At 32.6% G+C, this 11137-nt stretch overlaps 1 protein-coding gene across 1 annotated transcript; it reads right to left on the reverse strand.

Moving 5' to 3' along the window:
* Window positions 1-827: 827 nt before the first annotated feature.
* On the reverse strand, window positions 828-1475 carry LOC122587382 (kunitz trypsin inhibitor 5-like). Its single transcript, XM_043759536.1, has one exon. It carries the CDS (start codon window positions 1473-1475, stop codon window positions 828-830), a length of 648 nt encoding a protein of 215 aa, XP_043615471.1.
* Between the last annotated feature and the right edge of the window lie 9662 nt (window positions 1476-11137).

The raw sequence follows: 11137 nt of genomic DNA on the forward strand, positions 1-11137 counted from the left end.
TGTGAGTTGTGATACATAGATCCATCAATCCAATATGCTTAATTAAGAGTAATTTGATGTTTTGTGTCGCATAACTAGCGAAACGCCCAAAAATTTGAAAATGCTGTTGATACTTATGAAAATCGATCACAGGTGTAAACAAGAGTTCAAAATCTTGGGCAGTGTACTTGTGATAATACAGATTCTTTACCATAAGTATTTAGTGGTAATAAAGAGACTCACTTGTCATTCATCTAATACATGATCGTTGGATGACTGGTTAGTGGTTACGCTTAAGAGTCTACTATGATAGTTCACTCGAAAGCTAGTCAAAGGCCCAACAATTTAAAAATGTTAAGAAAATTACGTGTGTATAAACACGGGTCCAAAATTTGGTTGATGACAATATACAGAGTAAATGACAGTGTTGAAGATTTAGTGTTCAAACATTCCAATATAAATAGCAACATCAAACCATAGATTAAATGTATTTAACTTGATCAGAAACTTGGTAAAAAGAGATATGGCAAGGACTGGTGCCGATAGTGGCTAGTAGTGATTTGTTAACTTGATCAGAAAATTGATCATAAAATTAGTTAGAATTTGTTAAGTTTCCGTTTTAAAATGAATGTCATAGTATGTCTTATCCATAAATCCTATCTTACATATATTTTCATGTTTGCAGAATAATGAAAGGATGTACACAATTTTCATAGCACATCGAAATTTTATTCCATATGATCGAGGAGAGTCCCTAAGGGGCCCTGATTGAGATAGGCAGTAACGCAAAGGCTAAAGACCCATGCTACTTGCTGTTTTATTTTACATACATTGCATACTTAAAGAAACTAAATGGCAGCGGACCCGGAAGCCTTGAGAAAAACAATTTCAAAAGACGAGCCGCTAGGAGAAAGATGTGCCTTATGGTTACTCGTATAGATACCAATCGGTTTGCAAATTTTGAAACCTGCACCACACATGAAAGGACAGTATTCCAAAGCGTAACTGTATGGAAACAAAGGATCTCGTGGCCTTGTGATTCTAATGCAGCTGTCTGGGGTATTTATGGTCCCACCAGTGGTGATAATCTCAGCATATACCCCAATACGAGTCGAGACCTTCCATACCGTACTTCCCTCTTCACATGGGTTTTCGGTTGGTGATTGAATGGCCACGGGGTAGCCTAATTTGATAGCGTCTTCTTGAAGAGGACTGACGGGTGTGAAGGTAAAAGGGGTGCCAGGAGCGACTTCAAATGGGCTTTGAAGGACATCTGCTGCACATGTTTGGTTATATCCAAGAGCACTGCTTAACATCACTCGACCACCAAGTGGTCCCCATATTGGAGGGCTTATGAAATAGGTGGCATCTTTCTCGAGTGGATTACCCGAGGCATCGTACACAACGGTATCGTCAAAGATGGACCTAGAAGATTGTGAAGGCTTGGTGGAGAGGAAAATGAGAGTGAGAGCAAAAAAGATAGTAGTAGGCTTCATTGTATATTATGTGACTTGAAATTTTGATAGGTGTTAATTTGTGTGTTTTTAGCCAAAGAATTATGTTCTATATATAGTTGGCTCATTGTAGTAGGTGGATATGGAAAAATCTATACTTTATTACCACGTTTATATTGTGATATACTAGACGCGCGGATGCCAGCACGATACGCCGGTGATGGTAGCAATGAAGGTCTGGCAACGGCGGCAGTGGTGCCGGTGATGTGCAACGGTGACGGTGATGGCGGCGTGGTGTTGAATGTATATTTATAAAGAAGAGGGGTACGTAATACGATCATTTTAAAATCTTAATTACTTAAATAAAGAGGTGGTAGTTTGCTTTATAGAGTAGTATAGATATAGATAACTTCACAAAAAGGACAACACTAAAAGGACCACACGTAAAATTGTAGAAATGTACTGTGGTAAACTCATTGATCTGATGTATGTAAATAATGTATGTTAACAACTAGATTTCATGCATGCTTGGTGTGATTGCAACGTGCTGTGCACCTTCTAATGGAATTGGCCGCCTAATGAACCTTATATTTGTCTCGAGTTTCTGCAACAGAGAAGAAGTGTTCGTGCTAAAAGTTATGTTGTAATCTTATTCTCAAACTCTAGTTAAACATAATACTTAATGTATGATTAGTATATTTGCAGGATTTATGTTTGGATCAGTTTTGACAAAGAGAGGAAAAAAGAGGGTTTACTCAGTAAATAATAAGAAGGCAGGCAGATGATGATCATTTACATACTATAAGGACTAAAGGTGGACAGAGGCAAAGTTATTGGCTATATATAATCGCTTCCTTCCATTTAGGGTTCTTGGAACGCTTTGATACATATCTGAGTTTATATTTCTTCATATATTCGATTTATAAAAATCTGTAATAATGATTAGAGTTTCCGTTGTTGTTTGTAATAGAGCATTCAACACTTTAGTTGAGTGATCTATAATTGAGTAGCAGGTATAAATTTTGATATTGTGTTGGTTTTATTTCTGATCTAATTGAGATTAGATCTAGATTGTCTTCTTGAAAGAATATTTTTGGTATCAATTCAATTTCTGTTCATGGTATCAGAGCCGGGTTTAATCGAATCTTAATCAATTACAATAATAATTTGTGAAAGCAAATTTTTTCTATCGGTCTAGGGTTTCGTCAGATTTGGGGCTTTTACTATTAGATCATTTTATCCTGAACGGCGTATGATCCTTTGATCACCGTTTGGTTTATTTGATCTAATTAATTGAAGAAATCCTAATTTTTTACAAAATTAGGGTTAGAGGTTGAAGAATTGATTTAGGTTTATTTGACTAAGTGAATCAGATAAAGTTAATCATCTTGTTGTTTCTGCTGCAGATTATTTCAGATCCTGCTAATTTTATTGACTAAGTGAATCAATAAATTAGTAGGGTTCCATTTCCTTGTTCATCCGATATAGCACTGTTTGGTTTTTTCTTCCCCTTACTCTTTTTCTTGTTGATTTAAAGGTTTTATTTCATCTTATTCTCATAAAACCGGCTTTGCTAAACTTGACCTACCTCCGTGAGAGGCAAGGAATCCTGTCCCTGGCATTGTTTGAGAGATAAGATTATTTTTCAAAATATATATATAAATATACATATTTTTTTTTGGTTTAATTACTTGATTGGCTGTTAATTGAGATTAACCTGCTTATTGTGTGCTTGTCTGCTACTCTTAATTGAGATTAACTGTATTCTTTGCTATTTGTTTACAATGGATGATGATAATGTGAATTATTCTGGTTATCAATATGAAACTAAGTCTGATGTGAGTGATAATAATGTGACTTTAATTAGTAAACTTGATCTTGGTAGTCCTTTACATTTGCATCTTAATGATTCTAGTACTTTGTCTATTGTGTCTATTAAACTAAAAGGTACTAAGAATTATAAAGTATGGAGTTGTGCTATGATTTTAGCTTTAGAAGCAAAAAATAAAATTGGATTTATTGATGGAACATGTAGGAGGTCTAATACTGATGAAGTTCTTGGTAGACAATGGGATAGATGTAATGCTATTATGATTTCTTGGATTCTTAATTCTATTGCTGAAGAATTGTATCTTGGTCAGATTATTTCTAGAAAAGCATCTTTAATCTGGAAAGAAATTAAAGAAACTTATGATAAAGTAGATGGTTCTGTCACATTTAATCTTCATCATAAAACTAATTCTATGTGTCAGATTGGTATGCCTATTGCTGATTATTATCATAAGTTGAATGCATTATGGAAACAGTTTAATGCTCTTGTTAAATTGCCTAGATGTACTTTTCATGCTACTGCAGATTTTTCTAAGCATAATCAGTTGATAAAATTGATGCAATTCTTAATGGGTCTTGATGATGTGTATATGCCTATTAGAAGAAATATTTTAACCAAAGACCCCTTGCCAGATGTGAAAACTGCTTATTCTTTAATTTCTAGAGAAGAGTCACATAGAGGAATTGTGTCTAATGGTTCTATGCAAAAATCTCAGTCTTCTGCTTTAAAATCTAGAATTGTTAACAAAGATTTCAGTTCAAGCTAGGTTTAACAATTTTAATAACAATTCTCAAAAGAATCCAAGGTTTGGCAATAGTCAGAATTTTCAAAAAAATCAAAGTCAGTCTACTATTGTTTGTGAACATTGTGGATTTAATGGACATACAAAAGAAAGATGTTTCAAAATTATAGGTTATCCTAATGACTTTGGAAATAAAAAGAATTTTAATAATCAGTTTTCACAAAGGAAAAGTTCTAACAGCAGTTTTACCACATCTCAAAGAACTGATAATTCTTTTGTGAGTTTTACTAATGAGCAACTTGCTAAAATTGTGAATTTGATTAAGGAAAATACTGTTCAAGATGGAGCTGCTAGCTCAAATATGGCAGGTGTGTTTATGAATCATAGTAGAGTGTTTAATGAAAATTTTGATAGATTTTTTTGTGCTAATAAGAGTTTACTTATTAAAACACTAATTGAGTGGATTGTTGATTCTGGTGCAAATCATCATATTACTTTGACTGATAAAAATATGACTGATGTTATTGATGTATCAAGTTTAGAAATAAAAGTAGGACATCCTAATGGTACTTTTGCATATGTTCAGAAAATTGGAAATTTAAGGATAACTAGTTTTTTAACTTTTTATGATGTTCTTGTTGTCCCTGAATACTGTGTGAGTTTGTTATCTGTTCATAAAGTTGCTAAGGATAGCAAGATGCTTGTCTTGTTTGTTAATATTAAGTGTTATGTTATGCATCAGGCCTTGAATACAAGGATGATTCTAGGGACTAGTAGACAATCTCAAGGATTGTATTATATTAAGAATGATTTAGAAGGTAATCAATGTGCTTATTCTTGCAATGTGACTAAATCTGTTTGGCATGCTAGATTAGGACATCCTGCTGAAATTGTTTTACAAAAGTTACACAGTACTTTGCAATATAAGGAAGAAAAATTAAAAGTTTGTGATATTTGTCATCAAGCTAAGCAAACTAGAAATCCCTTTCCTTTAAGTGATCATAAAACCTCAGAACTTGGTCAATTAATTCATCTTGATGTATGGGGTCCATACAGAGTTACTAGTAGAGAAGGTTTTAGGTACTTTCTCACTGTTGTTGATGATTATACAAGAGCTGTTTGGGTGTATTTGTTAAAAACTAAAGAAGAAGTTCTTGAAAATGTTATTATTTTCTATAACTTGTTGAGAAATCAGTTTAAGAAAACCATTAAAACTTTGAGAAGTGATAATGGGACTGAGTTTATTAATAATGCTTTTACTAAGTTTGTTGAAACAAATGGTATAGTGCATCAAACATCTTGTGTTTATAGTCCTCAACAGAATGGTATTGTTGAAAGAAAACATAGGCATCTTCTTAATGTTGCTAGATCTTTGATGTTTCAAAGTGGTGTTCCACTTAATTTGTGGACTGAATGTGTTCTAACTGCTACTTATCTTATTAACATATTGCCATCATCTGTGCTGTTAGGAAAGTCTCCTTATGAGTTAGTTTTTGGTCATTCGCCCTCTCTTTCTCACCTAAGATCATTTGGATGTCTCTATTTCTCTAAAAACTTGAATTTAACTGACAATTTTTTAAGCAGATCATCTAAATGTATATTACTAGGATATTCAAGTTCAAAGAAAGGATATAAATTGTTATCTTTGGAAAACAAATCAATTTTTTATTCTAGAGATGTTAAGTTTTTTGAAAATGAGTTTCCTTTAAAAGAAAAACCTTTTTTAACTACTCAACCTTTAAATAATGATACAAACCATAAATGTCTTTGATCTTGACAATCCTAGTACTCCCAATGATGAAGAAAGAGAGAAGGAGGATTCTGATAGTGATAGCAGTGACAACACTCATTCTGGCAACATCTCTAATGATGTTACCAATGAGTTGGATGTCACAGCATCACTTGATGAACATAATGAAGAATCTGAGGGTGATCATATACATGAAAATGATAATGAGAGTAATGATACTTTTTAACAAGTTACTCAACCTAATTTTAATACAAATGATCAAGGGTTGAGAAGATCCAATAGAGACTCACATGTGCCTATTTATTACAATGACTATGTTATGCAAAGTAATGTTAAATATGGACTTGAAAATTATGTGTGTTATGCCAATCTTGATTCTGAATGTTTGAACTTTACTTCTGAATTGAACAAAAGTATTGAACCAAATACTTATCTTCAAGCTTCTAAGCATACTTGTTGGATTGATGCTATGAATAAAGAAATTGAAGTTTTATATAAAAATAATACTTGGGAAATTGTTTATTTACCTAAAGACAGGGAACCTATAGGATGTAAATGGGTTTATAAGATTAAATATAAATCTAATGGAGAGATAGAAAGATATAAGGCTAGACTTGTAGCTAAAGGCTACAGCCAAAAGGCTGGTGTGGATTTCGATGAAACTTTTTCACCTGAAGTGCAAATTGTAACTGTTAGGTGTCTTATTACATTGGCTGTTCAAAGGAGTTGGCTTTTGTATAAACTTGATATTAATAATGCCTTTTTATATGGAGATTTAGATGAAACTGTTTATATGAAATTTCCTGAAAGATTTTTCAATAGTAGTCACTACAACAAAATGGGGCTTTTAGGACGCCCAAAACCGTCCTATAATGCTACTTTATAGGACCTTTCATCTAATAGGACCAACTGTAAAAGGGTTTCATGTAAGGCGGTCGTAATAAGTCATAAGCGTCCTAATAGTCCAAATACATATAAGGACACTTTTGCAATGTCGTAACATGTGATTACTTACTTTTGTTATTTTAGTACCCATTATAGCGTCCTTAAAGATTAGTTTAAAGGACCCTTATAATGTAATACCATTCTTACGTTAGTACCAAAAAAGGGTCCTAACATCTCAAACAAGATTATGAAACCAATTTTATGGTCGCATAATATGTCTATGTAAAACTCACATAGCGTCCTAATAGATACATATTATGACACTTTTGCAATGTCGTAACATGTAATTACCTACTTTTGTTATCTTGGTACCCCATTATAGCGTCCTTAAAGGTTACTTTATAGGACCCTTATAATATAAACCATTGTTACGTTAGTACCAAAAAAAGGTCCTAACATCTCAAATAAGATTATGAGACCAATTTTATGGTCGTAAAATATGTCTATGAAAAACTCAAATAGCATCCTAATAAATACATATTAGGACACTTTTGCAATGTCGTAACATGTGATTACCTACTTTTGTTATTTTGGTACCCCATTATAGCGTCCTTAAAGATTAATTTATAGGTACCTTAAAATGTAATATAATTGTTGTTTTAGGACAAAATAAAAGGTCCTAATATCTCAAATAAGATTATGAAACCAATTAGAGTCGCAATTTATATCTATAAATAACCCAAATGGCGTCCTAATAAAAACATATTAGGACACTTTCACAATGTTGTATAGAGTTTACTAAAAAACATTCAAATAATGGCTTTTATTAAACAATTAAACACACCACCAAATATATAAAACCATAATAGTTATTGTGTATAGAAAATCAACTAACGATAGAAATGGAATTTTATTATATTTCAAATAAACGTGCATGTTCATAACAAAAACACTAAACATTGAGTTATAACACTATCCAACATAAAGTCTTGTAACATAATAAAAGAAACTAAAAGCAATAAAGAAAACAACAAGCATCCATAATGCCTTCTCAATCCTCAAGAACCGCAAGTCATCGTGCATCCTCAATCCTCATGAACTACCTACAAATAAACCATTTATATGTAAGCATTAAGAATGTTAAAAGAGGCAATAAAGATGAAGCAATCCGGGTAAAGATAATAACTAGCAAAACAAGCCCATTTCCATGCAAGCATAAAAATCCAATAGTATATACATCCCAAAAACTAAGCCAACTACACTTATAAACACATCTATAATAAATTAATCACATCTAAGTACACTGTGTTTAACATGCTCAACCATATCTGTGATGGAACCGGGTGAACAGGCATATGAGGTCGTTGCTGCAGTAGACATACAAAATTCAAAATTAAAGTTTGCACATGATGGAATACAAATCAAATAAGATCGAGTACAATGTGACTTCTGTTGGCACAAAGAGTAAACTACATTTTGCTTCAAGGCTCACTCAGTACTTGACGCAGTAATTGTATAGAAAACAATTCAAGTGCCCTTCAACAAACCATATGTTGCATACATGGACTGAGGTCATTGAAATAAATGTATAGGAACCCAAATTGAAAACAGAATACAGTGACAGCAGAACTTGTAACTAAAATTGGCTTCGTAATAAGGAAGGGGTCGCTGCCTTAGGGTTAAAGGATGGAGCTTAACTGAATAGTAGTTTAAACTATATCCTTTTGGTTACGGGCTAGCTTCTATTCAATGTAAATTCAACGATTCATTAGAATCCTATCAGATCCACTTATAGATACAGTAGGCAACAACCACTAAACAGAAAACGTACGGTTATCAGTTTTAGACCCTTTTGTTAGCTAGTACTAAACGGATTTACACGTGAATGCATGGGAACTTGTCATCAGAACTTCGCTTATTCAACGAGTCAAAACATAACAGTTTTAGACCATTTACAGATGATCGACTATAATGTGGCGGTAACAAAAAAAAAAATTTGCAGAAGCATACGAGTCCAAGTCTATCTGCGAGAACGACTGACTTTATTGTTGTTTCACTTGGCAGGAAACTCATAAAAGGAAGGCTATGAATCGGGGACTTAGAAATCGTTACTAGGAAATCAGTTTCAAGGTCTCTTAGAATTAACATAATGAAGTTTTACAAAATTGTTTAGGCAAAAGCCTTACCTCTTTGACATAACCCATTTCTTTTGTTCTATTAGAAGCCGATTACGGCTTGCAAGAACTCGGCACCAAATGTAGTAATAACTATAACTCGACTAACTATAACTCGACTCTAACTTCTGCTACGTAACGACATGTACTATACAAACTAGCTAGGATTAATATGTTCCCATCATTCTGCGAAACCCGAAAGCTACAAACTTAGTTTCGCGAAACTTAAATCCATCCGATCTTCCAATAAGACACTAAAACTCGTTTAATGCTAACTATCCTGATCGACTCTTTTCGACAACAGATTTTTAAGCATATGTGTATACCCTTCTCGACATAATATGTATTATATATATATATATATATTAACGACCACCATGCGATTAACGACATAGGAAACCTAACTCAATCAACTCCTAATATCATGCATGCGACACCAAGTACAAATTAAAAGACTAGAATGAAAGTTACCTGCAAACAAAATCCATTAATCCAAGCTGAGAAAAAATAGTTTCCATATAAGCAAAAATATCAGTAGTGTTATTTTAAACACAAAAATATTGAATGGTCATCCATCCTTTCCTGTATTGAAAGTTGTGACTTGAATATGTATCAACACCATTTTATTACCAGCTAGTGTGTTTAATAAACTAGGGGACAGCAAGTAGCAACTAAAGGAGCTATGATCAGTTTGTTTACCATTTTCACCTATTCCTTTAAGCTGAACGTTTTTATTTACGTATTTCCCAAATGTTCTGATACAAGCCATTTGAAATAAATCATAAACCAAACCGCCCAGTACAAGTAAACACACGTGTGGAAAAACATGATTAGGTAGGAGGATGAACATATATCGTATTCTGTGAGTATATATAGATATATGACCAAAATCACAACGCCAAAATAGACTCAAACTTGGAATATCCTAAAGTATTTCACAATATTCCAGGTCATTGACATGCCCTGTTAATTTAATGACTAGAATGTAGTGACTAAGATACTAGGAAACTGTTGTTTACAGCATGATGGGTTATATTTGTTTAATTATAAAATTTTATATTGATTAATTGAGTTTAATAAGATCAATAATAATATAAAGTTATAAAATTCACATATGTCAAATCCAGCTTAGCATGTATCGTGTTCTGTTGCAAAAACCAGACTTGAGTTTTAGATATCAAATTAATATCCATTATTTTGTTAAGCATCAAAGCTTGTTCAATGATGTGGCAAAATCAGCAGTAGTACATCTAGCTATTGTCTACGTATGAACATACGTACATAGGCAATGAAATCTCTTTCAACAATTTCTTCAATCTTCTTTCCACAAGTAACATTATACCAGATTAAACAATGAAAAATAGTGGCAAAATGGGTGGGTCGGAGAGCTTGGTCAAAACATGAAATCTTTACATCAGTCACACAGTCGTAAAAGGTTGAGAACCTGCTTTCTTTTTGTGAACTTCAATTTTTTTTTTAATTTTTTTTCTACAAGTAACATTATTTCAGATTAATTGAATTGCCTTTACTATATACGCTTCTAATGATTTCTATCGTTCTTAACTACAGTCAAAGTTTTAAAATTTACCTTAGCTTTAACTGCACAATACACCCTAATATCATTTCTCAAAATAGGTTACACCCGAAATCATTTGATAATAATACCATAAAAAATAAACGTCTTTTAAAAGTTAAACTAATAAATTCCAAATGTCAAGTGTCCTATTAAGTTATGTTATAATAGGACACTATCAAATTATGGTTCTTTAAAACTATTGTTTTATGACTTAAATATGAAGTGTCCTATTATGTTGCATAATAATAATACCATAAAAATAAAGCGTCCTATAAAAGTTAAATTAATGAAACCCAAATGTCAAGCGTCCCATTAAGTTATGTTATAATAGGACTCTATTATAATAGGACTCTCTTAAATATTAAGTGTCCTTTCATGGTGTGTTATAATAATACCATAAAAAAATAAGTGTCTTATAAAATTAGACTAATAAAACCCAAGTTTGAAGTGTCCTATTAGATTATGTTATAATAGGACTCTGTGAGATAAATGTCCCATAACCCTCATCTATTATGACTTATTTACCAAGTGTCCTATCAAGTTATGTTATAATAGGACCCCTGATTATCAAGTGTCATATTAAATAACTTCTTAGGACACCGTTTAATTAGCTTGTATTATAAAAGGACCTTAAATGTAATTTTTTTTCCTATTAAAGAGTTTTTTAGGACAATGTTTTAAAAGCGTCCCACACAAAGGGTCCTAAAAGGCCATATTTCTTGTAGTGAGTGATCAAAGAGTATGCA

The sequence above is a fragment of the Erigeron canadensis genome, chromosome 1 (genome assembly GCF_010389155.1).
Source record: "Erigeron canadensis isolate Cc75 chromosome 1, C_canadensis_v1, whole genome shotgun sequence".
NCBI classification, from domain to species: domain Eukaryota; kingdom Viridiplantae; phylum Streptophyta; class Magnoliopsida; order Asterales; family Asteraceae; genus Erigeron; species Erigeron canadensis.

What these genes read in the sequence shown, in the direction of transcription:
- LOC122587382 (XM_043759536.1), bottom strand. Translation starts at nt 1,475, where the DNA reads ATGAAGCCTACTACTATCTTTTTTGCTCTCACTCTCATTTTCCTCTCC.